Source organism: Protopterus annectens, chromosome 10.part0 (assembly GCF_019279795.1).
Source record: "Protopterus annectens isolate FY-2018-M chromosome 10.part0, PAN1.0, whole genome shotgun sequence".
NCBI classification, from domain to species: Eukaryota; Metazoa; Chordata; order Ceratodontiformes; family Protopteridae; genus Protopterus; species Protopterus annectens.
In genome coordinates this window covers 648,219,115-648,244,461 of record NC_056744.1, presented here as the reverse complement: position 1 = coordinate 648,244,461, position 25,347 = coordinate 648,219,115, and the positions used below count along the sequence as shown (strand labels likewise).

At 39.0% G+C, this 25,347-nt stretch overlaps 1 protein-coding gene across 1 annotated transcript in view; it reads right to left on the bottom strand.

The window, feature by feature from the left end:
* Positions 1–25,347, bottom strand: part of NDUFS8 (NADH:ubiquinone oxidoreductase core subunit S8) — a 517,217-nt gene that overhangs the window by 385,143 nt on the left and 106,727 nt on the right. Inside the window, exon 2 of the mRNA XM_044085488.1 lies at positions 16,745–16,793. Coding sequence (XP_043941423.1) covers positions 16,745–16,793 — 49 coding nt within the window. The remainder of the gene's footprint in view (positions 1–16,744; positions 16,794–25,347) is intronic.

Below are 25,347 nucleotides of genomic sequence, written 5' to 3'. Positions count from 1 at the left end.
CTTCTGGCCTTTGGGGTAAGGCCTAGAAGGAGTAGAAAACGGACTCCGGCGGCAGAAAGGGTCTTGCCATCAGTCTCGCACCTAGTCAGGGTTTCTTTCACTTGAGGACCAAAGAGATGATCCATCAAAAGGGGAGTTCGTGAAAGACGTCTTGAAAGGTTCCGCAAAGTTGCATAGCCGCATCCAGGCGTGCCTACGTAAAGGCTACCCTGTCCCTGCGGCTCTGCTCGCTCCATCGGCCGCATAAGAGAGGCGCATGGAGGAGTTGGATATGGAATTAAGGGTAGCCAGCTGCGTGTTCATTTTCTCTTGAAACCCGCAGCTGTAGGGTCCTTTAACATTTCACTCGCTTCTTGATCAAGTCCCTTTGAAGACAGTGAAATGGCACAGGTAATTCAGCGAACGCATGGTAAATGTCGCTGAGGAGAACATCCGCTTCCCGTACCTATCCATGGACCTAGATTCCTTGTTAGGTGGATGGACAGGCACTGAAGGATCAGCCAGTTCCTTCTTTGTGGCGGCAGCTACCACCATAGCATCCACAGAAACTCCTTTTGATAAAATTGCTTGTCTGATGGAGCTGTGATGAATTTGGAGGGTCTCCTGGGAGTGGGGTCCACTGAATCAGGAGCCGTCCATGCCTTCTTAGCAACCACCTGCATGAGGGGGTCAAGGGGGACACCCAGGAGGTGGAAGGACGAGAGCCAAACGCCTCAAGATACACAGATTCATCCTCCGAAGGGTTGAGGGCTGGCCAATTTCCCCTCTGTTTCAGGATCTCCAGAATGTCTGCAAATGAGACATCTTCAGAAGGGGAACGGGGAACCCTCAGAATCATCCAGATCTGTGTCCGACGTGATAGACTCAGGTGAGTCAATGTGCTTCCTCTTGCACTTCCTCTTCCGAGGAGGCTCTTCTGCCAAATCAGGAGAGACCTCGAAGAGGATGAAATCCCAAAGGGGCTCCTGAGGAGCTGGCTCTCTGCGTTCCGGGATGAGGGAGTGAGTCGACTTACCCTGAGGCAGCATAGAAGGAGGGGCTGACGGAGCCGACTGTGGAGTAGAGCCAGGCTCTAACACACTCCGCATGACCTCGAATGCACCCCTGTCAGGCAGAGCCAGAGGTCCCCGCTCAGGAGCTAAGGACCCCTCGGCACCGACAGTGATGGCTCGAGGTCGATGTCGGAGCCGAACTCACCAGCCCAAGCACCGAGAGGGAGAGGGGTCGGACAAGGGTCGATGCCACTCACCCCTCGGAGCCGGCGAGGAGGTCCGGCGAGATTCCTCCAAGAAGAAAACGGAGCCGCAGCGGGCGAACAATTGTCTCGCCCGGTGACCACAGTCTCGGTTCCGACCGACCCGGCTCGAACTCAAGAGAGTCGAAGGAGGAAAGAGTTGATGGACGGGGCAGGCACCGACTGATGAGTCGGGCTCTGAAGCATCTGGGCTAGTGCCTCGGACTTAAGTAGTCGACTCACCACCCTCTGAAGGTCATGATCGGAAAGCCTCGATGACCTAGAGGAATGAGACCTTTGGCTCCGTTCAGACAGCAGGGAGATCCTGGAGCCGAATGAACGGAGCCAAGAGAAGGTGACCTAGACCTCTTTCTGGTTGTCGGCTCAAGATCTTGTCGGAGCCGACACGGGTACCTCGATAACCTCGGCTCGGTGAGCCGAGGAGCCACAGAAACTGTGGACTGAGTCTTATCGGCTCCAGCCGGCCGATAAAGGCAAAGGTTGAACAACCTGAGGTCTCGGCTCAGGAGCCCGGGGCGAAGACCTCGATGCCTTAGAGGGCTTCCCTGTTGAAACTGACAGGGAATCCTCTGGCTTCAACAAGCCTCTCAGAATCAACTTGTTTTTCTCTCCTGCAGGACCCTGGGGCTGAAGCCATGGCACACAGCACAGGAGTCCTGCAGGTGCAAAGGCCCCAGACAATAGACACAAGAAGTGTGGCGTCTGTCAGAGACATTTTCTGACAGCACGCATCACACTTCTTGAATCAAGACCTTTGCTTCTTTGACATTTCCCTAACTGACAGGTGTACACTAACACACACCCAAACACAGTTATACCCTGTCAGTAAAATTTGTAATACTAAAACAATAACAATTTTAGTAAAATACTAATAATTAAGTACAAAATTAAAGTAAACTACACAAACACTCCCTAGGGAAGGGAAGGCCAAAGGCCCAAGGGAAGAACCAGCGGTTCTTTTAGTAAGAAAAAGCGGGAAAAATTAGGGTCGGGATAAGGATCTATGTTCTACACTAATTTAGGAAGAATTAAAGTTAAAGGGAAAAAAAGTAACTTTTGAAGAAAAAGCTAACACTCACCAGGAACCGTAGAAGCAACCAACCTCGGCTGTAGCGGCAAGCGAGATCTGAGGTAACTCTCGCCTAGCATTGTGGGATATAAGGGGAGCCTCGAGCCGGTGGAACCAACTCTCGAGCTTTTAGAGTGGCGAGTCGGGCGAGGTCGGCTCCGAACCCATCCAGCAAGAATGAAGGCGAGATAGACAACTTAACATGGTATGTTTTAAACTGTGCTTTTTTAAGCTCCCTTATTAGTGGCAGAAAAACTTTTCTTTTAGCAATTACCATGGAAGAATAGTCATTGTCAAAACGCACAGTTGTCTCATTAAACTTAACAGGAGCTTTAGCCCAAGCAGATTTAAGAACCATCTCTTTATCAAAAGATGATAGAAATCTAACTATAACTGATCTAGGATAGTTTTTGTTAGAGTTAGTATTAGCTATAGATCTATGTGCTCTTTCGATACCAAAAGAGAATGCTTCTGGTAAATCTAAAGTTTTACGGAGCCATGTTGTTAAAAAAGAAGTAATATTGTTACCTTCACTATTTTCTGGCAGTCCAAAAATCCTAATGTTATTAGCCTAGATCTATTTTCCAGGTCATCCAGCTTTGTTTGTAAATGTATATTTTGTTTCAGCAGAAACTCAATGTTGATTTCCTGTTCTTGTATTTTATTTTCCATGTCATTCACAGCTTCTTCTATGCCTGTCATCTGGGTCTTCTGTTGTTGCAGGTCCATATGTAACAAGTCTATTTGTTTTGTAGTTTTTCGATGAAAGTGTCTATTTTAGTATCCATTTTATCCATCTTAGCAGTAAGTTGCTGGACTATAATTATCAGAGACTGAAGTTCTTTCTTGATGCTGGAGTCTTGAGAATTTGTCTTACTGGAACTCATTTCAGACTGATAAACTGACAGGAAAATTTCCAAAGTAATTTCTGACAGGAATATTATTAAGATTTCCTTTCTTTTTTAGATATAGTTCAAGAACTATATAAAACAAACATATTTAGAAAGAAAATTACTTCAAGAATTAATTTTTTAAGTAATTAATTCCTGTCAATGTAATGAAATTGGTGGAGCTGAAGAAATCTGCTGCTATCCTGTGTTCATCCTTGGCCACGCCCCCCTGGATTATTTCTTGAGCATGTGCAGCATTTAGAATTCTTACATATATTTGCCCAGGGGCATCCAGGGTCTGAGATTTTCTCAGAGCATGGTGTATTCTTTCAATAACAATTTTTTGGGATAGTTCTTTGTTTTCAAGAAGGAGAATGAAGATTTCCTTTGCTACATTAGCTAGCTGTGACTGTTCATATTTTTCTGGGATGCATCTGATCAATACATTATTTCTCCTTGCTCTAGCTTCCAGATCAATCAGTTTTATTTGTATTTCTTTGACTGAATTTTCAGTGATGGAAGAAGCTTTCTGTATTTTTTCTATCTTTGTCTCATTACTCAGTATTCTAACCTCATTTTTGTCCAGTCTGGTTATTGTTTGAACCAAGTTATTGCCAAATGCTGTACGTTTTGAAGAGAAAGATTTTATTTCTGTTTGCAGAGGCATTAAAACTGATTTTAGTTCCTCCATGTCAAAAGATTGATCAGTAGTTTTTGGTTTCATTTGGTTCTTTGACACCTCGGCTTGAGATGTGGTAGTTTTCTGCCTCTTAGTAATAACTTCCTTGTCTGGAGAAGCAATTTGAGATAGTCTCGTTTTAGATGTCTGTGTTTCCATTTGGTCCATTTTTCTTTGTTGTGTGAAAGCTTGCTTCTTTCCTTATTTTTTGTAGCTGCTACTTACTGCTTGCAGGCCCAGGCACATGTACAGGAGTCACTGCTTAGTCATCACCCAAATCCAAGGTATGCATTTCTTATTTTTACACTCAGAAGAAAAAAATAAGCTTCACTCAGGTAGCGACTTGGGTTTAATTACGCAGGAGTTGCTTTTTTGTAGATTTACACTGTAGCAGTAGCCTTAGATGAGGTTAGATTTGAATTTAGTAGTTGGAGCAAGCTGAAGTGTGTGCAGTCTAGCTGGCGGCCATCTTAGAAGTGAGAAGTGCATATTATTAATGTTTCCTCACAAAGACATGCACACACAGTGGTTTAGCACGTCTCGGTTTTATGTATCTCTTAAATCTGGCCTATCGGTTTTCAATGGTAGAATGATTATTCCACCCAAGCAAAATAAATCCACTTAGTAAGTAGAATAATGATGATTGCTGGTTAGTTTCCAGCCGTTTTACCACAGAGGGGGTAAACTGGAGTCATAGCCATAGTCTTTCCCAGAACTGGCTGCACCTGCCATCTATTTCCATCAACCAGCCAACCTTTCTTTAAGCACAAGGTTCTAAACAAAAGTTGATTTCTTGTAGGATGCCATATAAAATGTCATTTAAGTGTGTAACACAAGTGCAGGGAGGCAGATTCCCCACACAATTGAATACATAACCGTATAGCTCTTTGTATTGCTGTACATCAATAATTCAGTCATTTTTGGAGAACCATAAATAACCGATTTGCATTCATCATTACGAACCGGGATTAACATCTAATTATTGTAGTACCATATTCTCGTATGACCAAAAATGTGAGGCTAACCCTAGTCTTATCTTTAGTAGCTGTTTAACTATGTAAACTGATGAACATTTGCTAATACGTCTGTATTGTCTAAATAATTATTTGGAATTAATCTGTTTTAAATCATACCACCATTGCTTTGTACTATGTCAACTTGAGAATGTCTAGGAGGCACCGAGAAAGGAGTGGAATAGATGGAGAAACCCGCGGCTGCTTCATGTGGGGGCCATCATACGCGGGGAGATAACTGGGGGCTCCCCACGGCCGCAGGTTCAGTGGGTACCTAACACCAGCTATGTTTAGCAACATATTTACAATAAGGTGAATAGGAAGAAAGAGTACATCAGTGTTTGAGCTTAAGTGGAAGAGAATGCATTTGTTTTCCAAACTGTCTTGTAAGGGACGAAGGGTCAGAAAAGTTGAAAGTGGTTATTGAAATGTGTGCCAAAAAGACCACCAGTGGCAACCCTCACAGATCCTAACAACTTTCAAAAGTTTACGGATCCATATTCCATTCACTACATAAAATTACTTGACTACTTAAGAAATCAACCAATTTGTTGTCCCATATTTTCTCCACTTTTTGATGACTGTCTTCACTGTGTTCTATGGTATATCCAATACTGTGGAAATGTTTCTGTACCCTTCTCCTGACTGATACCTTTCAACAATGAGATCCCTTTTATGCTTTGTAAGCTCTCTGCGAACCATGACTTTTGCTGTAGCAGGCAACTGAGTAAACGTCAGGAAAAACCTACTAGGACAGCTGAACCCTATATTTGAGGTTAATCAGAGTCTCTAACTGATGGCAGGTGTGTACCCAAGAAGACTGAATGCTGTAATTAAATCAAAAGGTGCTTCAACAAAGTATTAGTTTAAGGATGTGCACACTTATGCAACCAGCTTATTGCACATTTTTTATTTTTTCCCATAACAGATTTGTTTTTCAACTTGAATTGTACGGGTTATTGGTCACATTAAAGGTGGGAAAAGTTTTGAAATGATTTATTGTGGTATCATTTTTATATCACAAAAAAGTGGCATTTTAACTGGGTGTGTAAACTTTTTATATCCACTGTATGTGCTAAACTCTGGCAGTTTCTACCAATGGGGGTAGGATGGGAAACAGAAGTCTGATGACTAGATGCATCTGATGTCATTCTGTAATGTAGGACAAAAATTATGTTTAATACTAGATGAGCCTAAACTCTTGTTGCAGTCTGTTTTTGGAACGTGACAGAAAAGGACCCCTCAACTACTTCATCTTGCCTTACTCTAGTAAGTGAACCAGGGAAGAGCAATTTTTTTTAGATCAGTCAGGAAAACTGTTTTTCTGTGTCTGTGTGAAACATAGTGTGTGTTATTTTAATATTTCCTGTGATATGAAACTCTGGTGTTTACTGTAAACAGATATTTAGTATTTTGATGTTGTTCTCTTATTGTGGTTGGTCTTTTAGAAAATATTTTAATCTCAGAGTACTTATGTGTTTGGTGACAGTTCTGGCCGCTCCTGGAAGGCTTGCTGTTGGTCAAACTGCCATTTGTATTAATATTAACTTCACTCAGTATAACTGGGTACCCTTGCAAGAGCCTTAAAATAGTTGGCTTTGAAATGTCTGGTGGCGGTGTAATTACCAAATAGTCTGGCCAGAAGGGGGCATAGCTAGTAAATCTGTGTCAGCTTTTCTCAGGTGTGTGTGTGTGTGTGTGTGTGTGTGTGTGTGTGTGTGTGTGTGTGTGTGTGTGTGTGTGTGTGAGCATGCATGCGAGTGTGTGTTTGAAAATTAAATGTCAAAGAGTGCCTGTGTCAACTGTTTGGAACAGGGACATGAAGCACTAGTTTCAAAGATAGGGTGCTGGAGAACTTGGCTTGAACATTCGGTTGAGGTATCAACTCCATAGCTGTGCCAGTGGGGAGTCTTACTGTGGACCTGGAGGGAGACAGAGAAATCAGACCCCAGACTGAGGGTGTTCCCTGTGTGCACTTAAGGGAAACTGTACTTGATGCAGACAGCTGCATCTGGAAATACTGGGTGTATCCACTTTTGTTCTAAGTGAAAGCCCCTCTTCAGTGCTAGTGGTGAGGATTCAGGCTCCTTGATTACTGGGCCAGAGTGGGGACGTCACATAAGATATGAATCTAACAGCCTTTCAGAAATTGCTTTCCTGCTATAACCTGCTGTTGGGTGAAATTTACCACAGCAGTCTATAATCTGCATTTCGACCTGTTTTAATTAAGCAGAAATACATCCATTTGTATAGGAAAATGATGAATACTGATGGAATCAAAATACATCATCGGGCAATAATATCATTATAACCATTTGGCTGATATGGTGCAGCAAATGTTCTGTGATTAGGATATTATAACAGCATGGTCCACATAAGGAAAGGTGGTTATGTTTTGCCTAGAAGTAAACATCTGGTAAATGCTCAAATATCATGGGCTGTAGACGGTACAAATGGCACAGCTGAGAAAAAAAATTTAAAAAAATGGTTTGATCTATCTGGAATAGGCGGTACTTTGTGAGCAAGTTCTACTGAAATTTATGTGTTTTTTATGCAACTTTCTGTAAGCACCTCTTTCCATAGCTTGTAGGAATAGATTCAGGATTTTAAATGATTCTGTGATCATAACTTGATCAAGGTTGACAAATCTGAAACTGGTCTTGTTCATTTGTATTTTTAGGCACCAGGAATAGTCTTAAAGAGATGGCATACACTGCTTGACAGGGCGGTACCCAATGAATTTCAGTGTGTGCAGTATGTATAGCTTGGCCTACTTAGTGTGCAGGAGTTTGTGAAACATACTATAGCTGCAGCGTTACAGTGCAACCCTGACCAGTTGTTAGGAATATCCATTTGTCTGAGACTATTCATTGCCATGCGAAAAGATGGCATGGAAAGTAGCCCCCTAACTAAAAAAAAATGTAAAGAAAAGGCTCCAGCCATCAGGAAAAATTCTGACTTCAGATGAGGACTGCCTTTCTCAGATGTATGGCAATACCAGAGTTGGTATATCTAAATTCATGGAAGGGTGGGGGGCTTGCTCTCCAAATGGTGGATGAAGGGTCTTGCCTCCCTACAAAGTAAAGCCTTAAATGGGAACACTGACATTTGAAATTCACTATTCTGTATTTTAGACCCCCCCCTTAATTCCAGAGATCATACTTACAATTCCCTAAATTGCAATACAGAGCCCCGATGAGACGTTTTGCAAGCCACTAGTTGAAAATCTTTATGTTGACCATTAGGGTTTTTAAACACCCTTAAAACTGGTATAACAAAGGATGGCTATCCACTCTGACTCTGGGAGTCTTGATTTCTGTCTGAAACTTGTTTTAGGAAAGGAAAAGATCCATTGGAGGTTAAATGAAAAACTCTCTTATGTAATCTGCAGTTTTAACACTAGAAATGCCCTCTGAGACACACAGATGAATATGGGGTTCAGCCATCCACGCCTGATTTTGAGCAATATGAATTTCATTAATATAAAAACCCCTTCTCATCCTTAGCAGACAAAGGAGAAATATTTTTTTTACCTCATCATCCAACACCTTTATCAGTACCAGTGAAAGTCCATGTATTGACATTCTATGCAGTAATAAGAGACTTCAAAAGATGACAAAGTTGGCACTTCTTGTTGCCACCACAGTTTCTTACCATGATGTTGAAATTTTTTTTCGTAAAAATCAACTAGTAAGCACAGAAGTTGAGTAAACACAGTGGGGTAAAGCCTGTCTAATCAGAGTAGATGCTGAAGGCTTCTCCATGAAAATGCCTGCAAGACTCAGATCTCATGCAACAGAGACACGAATCTTAAAGACTCTGCTGGAGATAAGCTAGCACTTTCTCTGGCTTCATATTATGAAGCACCAGTGCTGGTGAAAAAATCTTCAAGTACTTTCGTGACTAGATTCCAGTTCCTGCTTTGGAAAATGACAAGATGGACGGACATAACTTTTTTCTGAAAAAGCTGGGTAGGACTTCAAATGTTTGCTTTGTTCTTGAACTGCCTCCTCAGATGTCTCCTTTTTTCTTTTCCTTATTGCCGAAATCCTTGTACTTACCCAGGTCTTTACTCTGAAGAAATTTAGAGAGTTTCTCAATTAAAAATAAGCCAAAGTTTTAAAAGCAAAAAAAAAATATTGATTTACTAACGTCTGAAAAACATTACAAAATTTAGAACAGTGTTCATTTTTTTCCCAAAAAAATAAATAAATAAGTATTGACTGTGGTAAACCTTTTTAAGCAGTCTGCCAAATACCATGATAATGTTTATTAAAAACAGCAGAAAAGTTTACAAGTTTATTTATAATGAAGAGTTCACATTCTTTGATGAAAAATATTACAAAAAAGGCATTATAGAGCTTCTACTCAGACAAAAATCCAGCAGAAATAGGATGACAAGAAGAATACAGCTACCAGTGCGGAGTGGCTAGCTATACAACAGAGTGCCTTATATACAGACATCAGTACTACTGAATGTACAAAATAAATCTTCAGTCTCACAGGGAAATAAGGAGAGCTATGGGGAAAAAAGATGGCATGGATCAGATGGTGGAAAACCAAAATATTATGATAATGAGTCTGTCTAAAAAAAATCAAGTGTGAAGCATACAAGTTGGCATATTTTACTACCTGTCATTTTACGCAATACTGTAAATGTGGCCAGTTATCTAAGTCACTCATGAAGTACATACAATACTGTGTACTACTATTTCTGATTTAGAGAACTCTTCTGATTTATAGGTGCTTCTCCATCGACAAGGTAGTGGACCACATCAGAAAGTGTTTCCCCTTTGCTTTTACAACAGTCAATCCTGCAAGTGAAACTATAGGACACACTTTATAGTCAAGGCAATGATAAATCCAGGCGTGTAATGAAGGCAGACAAGGGAGGAGGTATACTTGCGACTGATACCACTAGCTACAACCAAAAGATAGAGAACATGCTGGAGGATAACAGATTTTTATGAGTTATTTACCATGGAAGACATAAAAAGAGCATATAATTTATGGAACAATAATCTCACCACATTATGGGAAGAAAAACCTATCACTGAAAATCTTTATAATTATTTATGGAGCCCATGCCCACGTTTATCTTACTTTTTTGGAATACCAAAGCCACACAAGAACAGAGAAGACCCACCTTATAGACCGGTGGTAGCAAGTGGAGGTTCCCTTACTGAAGCCACAGCCGTTTACCTTGATTACTTGCTGAAACCTCTAGCAGAAAAGAATAAGTCATACATAAGAGATTCAATGGATTTTTTTGAGGAAAATTAAAACATTACAGTGGAAGCTGACAGTATTTTATTAGCTATTGATGTGGAATCCTTGTACACAGTGCTCCCTCACAATTACTGTATAACAGCAGCTATGGAGTCTTTTAAGAAACATAGTCAGGGTACACAGGTACAACTGCAAAAGTTAAGCAAGCTCATTAATCTTGTACTGGACTTCAATTTCTTTACTTTCAATGGCAAACACTACAAACAAAAAACTGGTGTAGCAATGGGGGCTGCCATGGCTCCCAGCATAGCTGACATAGCCCTATGCAAATGGGAGGAGGACTTTGTGTTAAACAACACAGACTACATGCAGCATATCACATGCTGTTTACGTTTTATTGATGACATCTTTATTGTGTGGCAAGGTGACACCTTGCAGCTTGGAGATTTTATCACTTACCTCAATCAAACAACCCCCTTCCTGAAGTTTACCTCTTCCCATAGTTGTACTTCAACCACTTTCTTAGATATGCAGATTTCCAAGGACACCAACAATAACAGAATCACCACTGATCTATTCAGAAAACCAACGAGGGTTAACTTGTTACTCTACAGTAAAAGTCTACATCCTACAAAAACCAAGTATAATGTAGTGAAGTCCCATAGATTAGCTAGAATTACAGAGATGGAACCATTTTTGAGAAACCTGGACAACTTCGAGAATGATTTTCTAGTGAGAGGCTATGAAAGTCAGATGTTAAAAAACATCCTGCAACCCATTACAGAACTGAAAAGGACTGAAGCACCTTCACTCAACCTCCCCAGTAGAAAAATGTTAAGTAATTCCACAGAGAATAACAAATGCAAAAATAGCTGCATCCTGACATACACTTTGGATTTTCACAGTATCAAAAATATTATTGAAGAAAACTGGGACATTGTCACAGGAAACCCTTTTCTGATTAACATCTTAGGTGAAGCCCCATCGTTTGTTTATAGGAAGGCCAGGAACATTAGAAGTTTTTGTTGAATTTAAACTTAGACTATATGAAAAAAGCACTAAAAGATGCAAAACTAATTGTACATTTTGTATATTTATACAGCAAGGTGATAGTTTTTATTGCCCTTATTTAAAGAAAATCATTAAAACCAGTGCAGGGGGTGACTGTAACACTACAAAAGTAATTTACAGGGCTCAGTGCAATGAATGAGATGCATTCTATGTGGGCAAGACTGTAAATAAACTCAAGCGTAGGATTTCATGTCATCTGTCAGAAATCCGCTCTGGATGTAAAAATAATGCACTAGCCAAACACCTTTCTCTTCATAAAAGACACACAGGTTTTAAATTCCAGATCCTGGATCGCATAGACATGGGTGATCTTGAAGGAGACATCCCGACTATTCTGGAGAAACATGAACTCATGTGGCAATTAAAGCTGAACTCTTTTAGAAAGCCTGGACTAAACTACGACTGCTCAATTAAAAGTGCACTGGAACTTAGAAAATTGCCACGTTGTTTACATGACTAATTGTATTTTATTTTATTCTACCAGTTGGTTTTAAATACCGTTTTAAATCAGTTGTAATTTAAGTGTATATTTTGTTTCCATCATCATACATACATTTTTTCTTATTTTTATTTATTTAATTGTTTTTTTTTCTGGTTCTTTTTTTCCACTTTATTCAAAATGATGTGCAATAACAATACTAACTAATTATACAATTATACATATTTTTATAGATTGTTTTTAGGGTTCTTGTACACAGACCTGAAGAAGTCTTGAAGGATGAAAGCGATCTTTGTTAACAATAGATTATGAAAATAGAAAATGATTTTTACATGCAAAATGTATATGTATATATTTATATATAAACTTCTGATTGCCAAATGAACTAAGGTTGATATATTTCCAGCCATGTAGTATATTGTCTTGGATAAAATCACAGACTTAATAATCTACTTAATAATCTGGTTAAAGAATAGGTACCACATAATTATAAATTTTATTTAAAGTACATAAGGGTTAATATCATTATGACAGCTACTAAGTACCAGCTCGAATGTCACTCTGATGGGGGAAGGGATGTGAATTTAAAATGTGTACCAGTAACACTTTGTTTTACAGCACAATAAACCACTCCCATGCCTGATCAAAAAGTACAGATATATTTAGAAAGCTTGTGAGGAAATTATTACTCTATTTTTGTTTTACTTGGATCGCTTGTCTGTACTTAATAAAGGATTTTCGACTGGAAACAGACTGCCTGGATTACTTTTGAATACTTTGTAATGCTGTACAATTATATATTTTCTATTATTATTTTTTGTTTTGTTTTGACTTAAAGACGAGTTTAAGTTCGCTACTTCTACTACTATTGTCTGATCTGATTAATATACAGTGATTAACTAGAAATATATGGACTGAAAATCTTCCACATAGAGAAGTTTCTTACACTGTTTTGCGTTCTCCTTCAGCAGCCTCCCAAAATAATAGATGTGAGAATGGTGGTGTTGGGGCAAACAAACAAGGGTAGCTGCAAAAACAGCAAATTGCAATGCATAGTACATTATGGGACACCAGATTTAAAGCTGTTTTCACTGAGGAATGTTAAGAAAATTTGTTACATGACCCTGATGAGGAAAGTCATTTATCCAAATGTGGGAAAAAGCCTGATGTTAAGTGAAAGGATGCCAAGAGTCTGCTTCTTTATAAAAATTTACTATAAAGTGGTGCTTCTTAATATGTGGAGTGTATGTATACTGATTTTATTTTAAACAGTTCACTTTGGCAGCAGCAATTAAACTCATGTAGTATGGACTCAAGACAAAGGGGAGATGAAAGTTAGGTCAGTCAAGTATTGAAGCAAAAATGTATGCTTTCATTTGCAAAGATGAGACAAGCACTCTGCTTCTTCAGTACAGGTCTTGCACTTTTCATTTTATATGGAACGAAAATGAATAAGAATGTTTATCATTGTACAATACTTGCATTTTGTTGACATTTACTTTAGTTTTAAATGCCGGTAATGAAGAAATACTGTCAAAGTGCATTTCACTGCCTATAACTTAACTAGCTACAGAATAACAGACAGAGCTCTGTGGGACATTCATGTTAATACAAACCCCTTCACTATAGCAGTACCAGCGTTTAAAATGTAAACTAAATGTCAGCTATGCCAGTAATGAAGAAATGTTAGTAACGTGCATTTAAATGACTTGGCTAAATAGCTACACAGCTACTGTTCAACCACTTCATACCTTTCAACTGTCCCCATTTTCAGGGACACTTGTGATTTTAACTCACAAGTCTGCACCTCCCCACCTAAAACTGTCAACAGAAATATAGGCTTCTTTAAGTGTTCCCTAACTGTCCACGATTATTTCTAGCTTTGTCCCTGATTCTGGATGCAAGACAATAAAAGCTATGCTTCAGAGGAGACTAAATGATTTTTGTGCCACAAGTTCATAAGAGCATGTCTTTCTATGGTTAACCATGTCGAAGGCTTTGGAGAGATCAATAAAGAGGGCTGAGGATAGAGTGTTGTTATTGCGGTTTTTATTTATACAGTTGGAGAAGGATAAAAGGGCAGTAGTAGTACTGTGAAATGGCCTGAAACCGTGTTGGCAGCTAGCTAGCAAGTTGTTGTCTATAAGGTGTTTTAACAGTTGCATATGAATGCATTTCTCCATGATTTTGGCCAAAGGTGAAAGTATGGCAATAGGTCTGTAATTGGATAGATCCCTAGAGTTTCCACCCTTATGAAGGGGAATAATATGTGCAATCTTCCATGTGATAGGAATTGCACCTTCAGAGATTGTTCTGTTAATCAGAATGGTAACTGGGTAGGCTATTGCATCTGCTGCTTTCTGTAGATATTCAGCAGGAAGGAGATCGGCCGCAATGGTGGTAGGTTTGAGTTTTTGCAGAAGGGTACGGATAAGGGATGTAGAGATGGGTTTGAGATGAAATGGGGGAGGTAAGGTAGTATTATGGGATGTTAGAGGTGAGCTATTGGGAGATAGTTGGTTGGAAAGAGACTGAATGGTTTCAGTGAAGAAGGTGTTAAAGGTTCTTGCTACTTCCTTTGGATTGTCCTGGTCTGCACCTACAGGTGGGGGGGGGTGACAGTACGACCTGGGTGTAAGAGAGTATTTATACCTGCCCAAAATTTTTGGGGCTAGAAAACACACACACTGAAAAACCTGTCCCTTGATACTCTTTCTATACAATGGTTTGAATCCTACTTAAGCAATAGGCAACAAGCAGTCATGTGGGAGAACAACCTATCTCCCCATCTCACTAGGTGTCCCCCAAGGTTCTATACTTGGACCACTTCTATTCTCTGTCTTTATCAATGACCTGTACACTGTTATCCCTCAGGCCTCCTTAATACAATATGCTGATGACTCCACATTAATCTGCACAGCCCCAAATCCAGCAGACCTACAATCTCTTACCCAAAAAGTGTTTAACACAGTTGAGGATTGGCTACAACATCAATGTCTTATCCTAAATCCTAAAAAAAACAAACTTCTACTCTTTACTCCCACCCATAGACACACACCTCTAAACTTTACTGTCACTTCTAACAACGGAACTATTATATCCCCTGACTCTAACACAAAACTCCTAGGGGTACTAATTGACAATAACCTTAACTTTGAGGCCCACATAAACAATACCATAAAAACAGTTAACAAAAAACTAGGCTCACTATATAGAATCAAATCTTTTCTTACCCCACTAGCTAGATCTACTATTGCCCAGACCCACTTAATCTCTACCCTCCTCTATGCCTCCCCTATTTATACTAACCTCTCAAAAACCAATATGAACAAACTAGTAGTCTCCTACAACAATATTGCAAGATTTGCAACTGGCTCTACATTTAGGACCCACCACTGTATTAATTATAAAAATCTTGGTTGGCTAGAGTTACCCAACCTACTTCTACTTAATCAATTAATAATTGCCTATAAAATCCTGTATCAGCCTAGTAACACACCAATTCTTACCAACCTTATCACTCCCTACAGTAACCTTAATACCCTGCGCTCAGCTACTAAAATGCTAGTACTAACACACAAAGCCAACAACAAGGCAGGGGACTCTATTCTCTAACACCGTTGGTAAAACCTGGAACTCTCTTCCCAGCTACCTAACCTCACTACCATCACTTACACAATTCAAAATCAGGCTTAAATCCTACCTTAAAATACATTGGCTATGCACCTGTCTTAACCCAGACTAACAACTCTTGTCTTCTCACTAAATTTCTAAATCTTAATGTCTGCATAATCTACCTGCATACTGGATTCCAGAAGCTTAACTTGTCTTTCAACTAATTTGGACTATATCTTATATCTTAATATCTCTCTTTGTCACTCTAGTATCTTATGTTAACACACCTCTTTCTAGCATGTTCCTGTACTGTACTTATTTACTTATTTTTTACCCAACTATTTATTTCAATATGTTCTTTTTTGCATAAAATAGCTAAATTGTATATAGTACTTCTATTTGTTAAACTGTGAATTTATTTACTGTTTTTATTTGATTAACGTCATACATTGTTTTGTACTCTCGAGGAGCTTTTCTCCCCGGGCCTCTGCTGAAAATGGATATGTATCCAGCTGGACTAGCCCGGTCAACAAATGTAAAATAAAATAAATAAATAATAAATAAATATTCCTGTTTACTGAACAATAGTCATTAAAAACAAAAGAAAACATACACAATTAAAAGCGTGACTTCAAGAAAAATGTGGAGTTATTTGTTTTATGACAAAAGTGGAAGAACATGCAATTAGATTCACAAGAAAGTAAATAACACAATACAATACAAAAGTAACTCAACTGTACAACAGCAATAATGCACAGGTGGGTGTGGGTAATGCTAAACTGAACTGCAGATGCAAACATCTTCAAACACTGTATCAAAACAAAACAACACTTGTTAACACTACTGCCTAAGTATGCAAACCTTACAACTGGATAGCAACTACACCACACAAGCTACTGAGGATGGGCATAACGATAACCTGTATCACACCATCTACTTCAATGTGTAAACAAAACAGGGTGGTCTCAAACACTATAGCGGAATGGAGTGCTACTCCATCATGACTTAAGACTGAGCCTAAAGTGTGAAGCAAAATATTAATCATTACAGAATGTTACTTCCACATCATATCGGCAATGCCTGAGACATGTCAGCCTATAAAAAGGAATGTGGCACACTTCTGCAGCACATCAAACTACACTTTTATTAGCAGGAAAAGTGCAGGTGTGAGAAAAATCATCAAAAGCCCAACTAGCACATTGTTTTTTTTTTTTTTTTTTTGTTACCTATACAAATTGATGATTCAAAAGGCTTCACTACAGAAAAAAAGCATGCCACTGACACTGCAGTCTTGACACACACAACACAAATGAAGAGCATTAAGAACCTGATCTTCAGACATCTGGGAAACCAGAAGGAGTTAACACCAAAAATAACAGGGAGGACCCAAAATTACGTAATGTACCCTTCAATGCACAGAATTCAGAGAAAACACAATTATACTGCTCTGATTAAATGAAGAAAGCCATAAATCTTTAACATACCTGTTCTTGAGACATTATACAACAAACGCAGTGCTGACATGGTGCTGTCCTAACAAAGGAAAAATAATGAAATTAGAAAACAATTTTAAAATGCTTATATTTAAAAGTGCTTAATTTGGCTACAAGATTGCTACTGCATTACCCAGAATCATATCCCAATATCCATTTGGTATTAACAATAATACTGAATTGCTTGGCTTCTCAACACAACTCCACTTCAAATTACTGCTGCTAAAACTGGAGTACAGCAGAGAAAGAACAGTATCAGTTGATGTGCTGAAACTTAACAGATAAATAATATGGATTGGATTACTGAATAAATACTGAATCACCACTGCAATTCTCTTCAAGGTCACTTGGAAACCAAACATCTCTCACTGAATTCTGTTTTACCGATACTGCATGCAAACTGAAAATGGACTAGTGAAGAAATCGCAAATCGCAAGATGATGAATACTAGTCAACAAACCCATAACTACTGACACCTTTCATCAAGCTCGTATTAAGACTTGTTACAGAGTATCATAAAATAATCATAATCAACCTCCTTTTTCTTCATTTTCTGCAAGGGGCCAAGGTATCGTGTCAACTGTCGTCATCGCTCTTGATTCAGTGCCACTTTCCTACCTTCTCCAATAGTCATGCTTGACTGTTGCAGGTTTTCTCTCACACAATCCATCTACCTCTTTGCTGGACACCCTCATTTAATCTTGTGCAGGAGAACTCCCTGTTCTAGGCCTGAAAGAGCCCTGAGCTCTGCCCCTACCACGTCTAGATCTACCCCTAGACTGGGAATCATAAGAAGGATACGTCCACCCCTTAGTAGGCCAATTTCTACTAAACTTTGGAGGCTGGACCTGCAAAAAATCTTTAACAGTCTGCATAGACTTAGCCTTGTCTTCCATTTTCTTTAAAACTGCCTCAACAGGAGAACCAAACAACACGTCAGATTGCAAAGGAGCATCTAAAATCCTTGTTTTAACATGGTCAGACAAATTCTGATCCCTCAGCCAGGCGTGCCTGCGAAGAACTGACCCAGTGGCAGCCACCCTAGACGAGGCCTGTACAGCATCAAAACCACATTGCAAAGAATGCTTACCCACCTGTTCAGAAACATGTACTAAATCTTGCAACTCTTTACAATCAATACCTTCTTCCAGAGCATCAACCTTAGACTTCAATTGTGAAAGGAGATAGTTTTGGTATTTCAACATGTGAAACTGGCAATTCAAAGCCCTCATAGCAAGAGTGGAAGAAGTATAAACTTTCTTTCCCCATCTATCCAAGGCCCTGGCCTCTTTGTCTGCAGGAACCGGATTCTTTACAACAGAAGCCTTAACACCTTTAGGCCCCTGGCTAACAGTTTCTGGGTCTGCCCTAGGACTCTTAAAAAGAAACTTATGAGCTTCAGGCACCCTGTAATACCTATCTGGTTTAACAGGAGCAGGAGGCAAAGAATCAGGATTAAGAGAAGCCTCTGTAAAACATCTTCCACTACATCCAAAACAGGAGGTATAGCCAAAGGCCTATGCTGGGGTAAAAACAAAAATTCCCTAAGCCTTTTCCTGGAATCAGAGAAGTCCTGACCTTCCCACTTAAAATGCTCCCTCATGGAATGAAGAGTCTCTGAAAAAGAAAAATCCTCAGGAGGAGAAGCAGAAGGAGTAGAATCATCCACATCAGAATCAGAATAAGGAGAGTACTCCTGCAAGTCTTCAGTCCGAAGACTCTGAAACATCTGAAGCCTGCTCAAAACTCCCTAGCTCAGGCTCCACCCTAGGTCTCTTATCAGGAGGGGCATAGAACCCTAATCAAAGTAATCAAATCTTCTGCCATTTTAAGCATATGCTTCTTGGGCACAGTTCCTGAAGAACTAGGGGTAACACCAACTGAAGCTAAACCTGGCCTGCCCCTGGGAGAAGCCTTGGAAACAGAAGGAGAGGGCCTAACCACCCTAGGCAGGGAGGGAGTATAGTAACCTGAGAAGCCCCATCAGCCTGGCCTGCCTCCTGAGAGGCCACATCCTGCAATAACAAAGTCTCTCCTGGGATCCCAAAGAAACCTCCGGTGGAACCACCGCTCCACCGACACCTCTAAAGAACCGCGTCCGGTACTGACGGTTCCTCTAGCCTAGGTTTAACAGCTTTGTCCTTGCGCTTCTTGAAGAAGCGGGCCGGAGCATCCGACGGCATATTATAATTGCACCGCTTCCAAGACTAACCTGGCACAATCTAATCTTCTCTTAATAGTGCGCTTATTGAATCTAGCACAAGAGCGACACCCAACAACGCCGTGCTCAGGCCCTAAACAAGGAATACACAAAGTATGGTAGTCTCTATGCGGTATCTGTTTCCCACAAGAAATACAATTATTCACTTTTTCTGACATCCGTAAACCACTGAGGCAAGAAAAACTAAAATATTCCCAACGGGTACTTAGCCAACTTTGATTCGGTCTGAAACTCCGAAATCGAACAATTTCAGAACGCCAACCGGCACTTGCAACGCTGCTTCTGCATCGGACCATGCGGCAAAAAAGACTGAGGATATGACGTCGGTCATGCGCATTTGTACCCTGACGTCCTGATGTCAGTCAACTGCGCCTTGACCGACGTCAGCCTTATACTTTGATATTCGGGCCGACCGAGGACAGCGGACTACCCAAGTGTAAGGACTGCAGCAATGTGAGATGAAGAACATCAGTCAGTGGTAAAGGGATAGAGTTCAGCCAATCCATCCATTTTCCTAGAAGCTGCTATATCCTTTACAGGATCACAAGGAAGCCAGAGCGTATCCCAGCAACCAGTGGCTGCAAGGCACTGAAACCCATTCTGGACATGATGCCAGTCTATCACAAAATGCACACACTTGCCACACACACTTGCAAGCAATACGGACAATGCCAGTTCACCTACTGCAAGTCTTTGGGATATAAACGGAGCACCAAACAAAAAAAAAAAAAAAAGAGGAGGCAGATGCAGAGAAGACAGACATTCGAAATGGAAGACATCCTAGCCAAGAACTGAATCACAGAACCTCTTGCTGTGAGGCAGCAGCAACAGTAAACTAAAATACATCTGTGCTACAGTAAATATTTACAACAATTACATTTCTTCAGATTTTGTAAGATGTCAAGTCGTTTATAACAGTGTACAGAGCGATATAACTACAAAGAGAAGTATAAATAAAAAAATCTAAATGCCTACTGCCTTTAATGTACTATTTAAGGCACAAAGCAAAGCATATTTATTTATACTTGGGTAACGGAGTAAGATTCCTGTGAGTGGAGACATTTACTGAGTGAAATGAGAGAGAACCTCCACATTTACTTCAATGGACAGTGCTGTAGAAAAGCACAGTATCTTTTCCAGTAGGTGTTAGAACAGCAAAAACACAGCTGGATCAGCAATGTCACATACATTCTTTCTTACTTTGATAAAAGTGATTACTTGGATGTCAAAGAGAGGCTTCTATACAAAGAAGTCCTGTTTATTTTAATGTTTGGTATTTTAAATCAGATGGCTTGAATGCCTATTGTAATTGGAAAGTACTTATTTAATGAATTGATGTTGTAATTAATTGATTTATTGATGTAATTGATTGTATGTATATGTATATATATATATATATATATATATATATATATATATATATATATATACATATACATATATATATATATATATATATATATATATATAGGATGTATTTAGTAAGCTAATTTATTCCACTGAAGGCAGTGAATGCCGAGGTGCTATTTTATATATATATATATATATAGGATGTATTTAGTAAGCTAATTTATTCCACTGAAGGCAGTGAATGCCGAGGCGCTAGAACATATTAAATCTATCTTTTTTGGAGTGGACTGGACTGTTGTATTTAATTTTCTTTGTTTTACTGCTTTTTGAGTGTGTTGTCTACAGTTTTTCGTGGCTGTCCATGTCCAGTGAGTCGTTATTGGATTTGCCTAGAGTTTTCAGGCAAGAACAAGGGGAGTGTTCCCAACGGAGTACTGAACAATACACCGTTCACTTAAACAAGCTAACGGGTGACAGAGGGATGTCATCTGGCGATACGGAAGGTGTAAAACCCTGGGAGAGATAACTGGACATGGAGAACAAAAGGAGAATTAGTAATAACCCCTTTTCAACTGTTGGTCAAGGTACGGTGGGTGCTTTATATACAGAAGTGCAGCAGAAGTATGACAAGTTGGATAAACTGTTGCACAAGGAATTGTCAGTTCATTTAAACATTCTTAGCCTGAAGCAGTATTTAGAATTGGAAGTTACACCTCGTGGCTTAAGAGCTTTCAAGAGCCCTACCACACCGTCCAATGCTGAGGATGAGGAAGATGTGAAATTTCAAAAAAGGTGGGTTTTGGCAGCCCACAAGTGTTCCACAGAGTGGATTAACATTCTGGTGGAAAGAGACTTTTTGAAACAACACCAACTTAAAGAAGAAATTTCAAATATTTGTGAGGAGTTGACTAATAATACACCTCACAATAAACGATCATTTTCTGGGTGACATTACTGTCATGTTAAGTGAATCAGAAAATTATATTTCAGCTGCCAAAAAGAGAAAACTCATTAGAGACTTGGGTGATTATAAGAAGGGTTCCGCCTTCTTATGGAGAACAAATCAGAAGTCACTACGAAAGGGTGTCCGTTTTCAAGGTTCAGAGAACTCTGAAGACATGGCGGCAAAAGCTGGTGCTTCTTCTGACTTTGCAGAGGAATCTAGTGATTGGGACAGTGCCACCAATGATTACCCTGGTTTACCGGTGGCACAAAAGCCACAATATATGAACCAGACTTTTCGTGGCGACAGGTCAAATCAGAACAAGAAACGGGGCAGGGGCTCTGCTGAAACGCAACGAGAGGACTATGGGCAACAACAGAGACATAACCCATATCCTCAGCATCAACAATCAAGGTACAAGAAATTTAAAAGAAACTGATGTTGTTAATAATGTTACTTATGTTGCAAATTTATCGGGCTATGCCCTTAATGATTGTGAGATGGCTGTACTAAATCTGTGCCTTAAGTTTGTTCCAACAGTTATTCCACGATTGTACACGATTAAGAAAGATGTGTTTTGTTTAGTGAGAAAGTTGCATACATGGAACTTGTTTCATAAGTGTATATAATAATAATGAGGATCAATGTTCTTTGGACAGCATAGATGATTCAGATACAAGCTTTTATTCCTGCTGTTCGGATGTTGATGAAGGGGTTGCTATGAATGCTTACTGTCAGTTAAATACAGATACTGTTCCTTATACGTCTCAGTTTTTACCACCATTTAGACACGAAGGTGTTCAACAGTTTTCAGTAATGGTGAACTATGCAATTGAGAACCTTGCCGCTGAGTTTGAAAAAAAAAAAAAAATAGAGTTAAATATAACGACGAAAAATGAGTAGGATGCTTTATGCAACCTTAGTAATAAGAAGGAAATTATTTTTAAACCAGTGGACAAGGGGAATAAATTGGTTTTGTTACATTATGAACAATATTTAAAAATGTGTTACCAAAATCTACATGATGAAAATGTGTATACAATTATAAATGCTGAGCAGTATCAACAAGCTATTATGCAGTGCAAAGACCTTTTACTGAAGGGGAAAAGACTGGGGTATTTTTGAAGAATGATGTTGAGAAAAAATTTGATACAAAGGGGTGTGTAATGGCATCATTTTACTGTTTGCCTAAAATACACAAACACATGACAGATCCCTCAGGAAGACCCATAGTGTCAGCTTGCAACTATTTCTTGAATAAAATAGGGATTTTTCTCCATAATTATTTGTTGAAAATTGTGAAGAAACAGTCTTCATACATACAAGATACGTTTGACTTTTTGAAAAAGATAAAAACTATTAGTTGGGAACAAAATATGTACTGGCTGGTGAATGATGCCAATAGCCTGTATATGAGCATCAAACATAAGTATTGGTTGGAAGCACTAAAATGTGCAATGGAAGAGAGTCCAGTATCAATGTATATCACTGAACTTTTAGATTTTTATTTACAGCATAATTTTTTTGAATTTAATGGGATTTTGTATCACCAACTACAGGGTACAGCTATAGGTGCTCCATATGCACCGATGTATGCTAATATTATGATGGGCTTGCTGGAAAATGAATACCTGTACAAGGATGAATTTTTTATTAATATTATATCTTATTATTATAGATACATTGATGATCTTATTTTTTATGTACAGGTAAGCCGCGGTGGTACAGCTTAAGCATTGTTGCCTCACAGCAAGAGGTTCTCCTGTTCGATTCTCGGCTGGAGTACCTTCTGTGTGCAGTCTGCATGTCCTCCCCGCGGTCGAGTGGCCTCCGAAAGACATGTGTGAATGGGCGTGCCTTCGTTGAAGGTTGGGCGTCGGGCTGGCAACTTGGCACCATAACAAAATCGGCTGCCAATCATTGGCGGACTGGAGTTCTGCTGTGGCGACCCCTAACCGGGAAAAGCTGAAAAAGATAAAACATTTTTTATGTACAGATGGTTTAGATCAGGTTGAAACATTTGTAAGTAAACTTAATTCCAACAGATTTGGGCTGACATTTGATATTTCAGCTTGTGGTGAGCAAGTAGTCTTTTTGGATGTATGTCTAAAAGGACTTGTTGGCCATAGTACTTCTACTTCTGTGCAAAGGAAATCTGAAGGGGTTAATTTCCTTCATGGCTCAAGTTTCCATCCACCTCACCTATTAAAATCATTACCACATGGTGAGTTTATAAGAATGAAAAGACTTTGCAATAATAAGGAATATTTGGAGACTGAATATAATAGGACTCTTTTATGTTTATACAGAGAGGTTATGAACAGAAAATTGTAAAGGAGGCTTTGAGCAAAGTAAGGAAGACAAATAGGATGCATAGTAATAGAGTGGAGTATGTTAAAGAAAATAATCAGGTTGTAGAAGAAGAAAAAAATAATATGTATATGGTCATGACCTATGATTTATTGAGTGATAGAATAGTTCCCATTATAAAACAAAATCGGGGCTATTTGCTTAACTTTAGAGAATTTGCTGAACTATGTCCTAAACCTACATTTTCCTTTAGAAAAGGGTGTGGTATTAAGGATAGACTAGTGCATAGTAAGTTTCAAACCCCAAATTTTAGGGTATCAAATACTTTACAAATTTTAGGAACTGTTCCATGTGGAAAACGTATTGTTTGTCAATATGTTGTAAAAGTTTTCAATATATTACTGGAAAGAAATTTAATGCGTTATCTAATTTCTATTGTACTACTGGATGTATTGTTTATGCATTAAAGTGTCTGTGCAACAAGTTTTACATAGGGGAAAGCAAAAGGGCTTTCAAGCTTCGCTTGCAGGAACATGTGAGAGACATAAAGAAATGCAAGCTTGAAAGCCCTGTAGCTCAACATTTTTTAAAATGTCATAAGGGTGACCCTAGTGGTTTGCAGGGCACTATTTTAGAGAAATTTGATAAAAGTGATTACTTGGATGTCAAACAGAGGCTTCCATAAAAAGAAGCCCCGTTTATTTTAAAGTTTGGTACATTAAATCCAGATGGCTTGAATGCCTACTGTAATTGGAAAGTACTTATTTAATGAATTGATGTTGCAATTAATTGATTTACTGATGTAATTGATTGTATATATAGGGTGCATTTAGTATGTTAATTTATTCCACTGAAGGCAGTGAATGCCGAGGCTCTAAAATGTATTAAATCTATCTTTTTAGGAGTGGACTGGACTGTTGTATTTAATTTTATTGCTTTGTTTTACTGCTTTTTGAGCATGTTGTCTACATTCTTTCTTACCAAGTTTGGTACAAAAAATGTTTTTGTCATCTAGCAGGTACCCTGACAACTGTTGATGACGATGTTACATTATTTGGTTTCCTTGTATTTACAGATGTTTCATGCAGTGTGCTAATTCTTAATTAGTTAAATTATTATTACTATAGGTAGCTGCTAGAAAAACAGAGCAAGATATTATGCCAAAGTTAAGACAGAACAAAATATGATTAGACTAAAGGCAGGTTGAGTGGTTAAAAAGAATAGTTAGTAGGACATATAAACTACTGCATGACTATAAGAATCTATCAAAAGCGGTTAGAAAAGATTGGGAAGATAGAGTGGAAAACCACCTTACAAGGGAATATGAGGAGGAGATCTGTATAGCTCCTAAGTATGCGAAGTCCAGAAGGCTTAGGATTTTTACATGGAAGTGTTTGCATAGATATTTTTATACCCAAGAAGACTTCAGAGAATTTTTCATTGGGTAGACAGCAAATGTTGGAGGTGTCATGGAAGGCAGTGGTAACTTGGAACATGTTTCTGGGAACGTAACAAGCTGGTAGATTTAAAAAAGTAAACAACGGTATACTGAAGCACGACTTTGAAAACCATCCAATAAAAATATATAAAAATATTTATTTGTAGGTTAGTGCTTTCACCACTAGCGTGGCTTCATCAGACCATCAATATACTATCAAATCAAGTTAAATAATCAAACATTTATATAACAAACACTACATTATTTCAAATATTCTTCCCTTTACTATTGGTCCTATTTTTATGTGCATACGCAGGCTCATGACGTCAGCA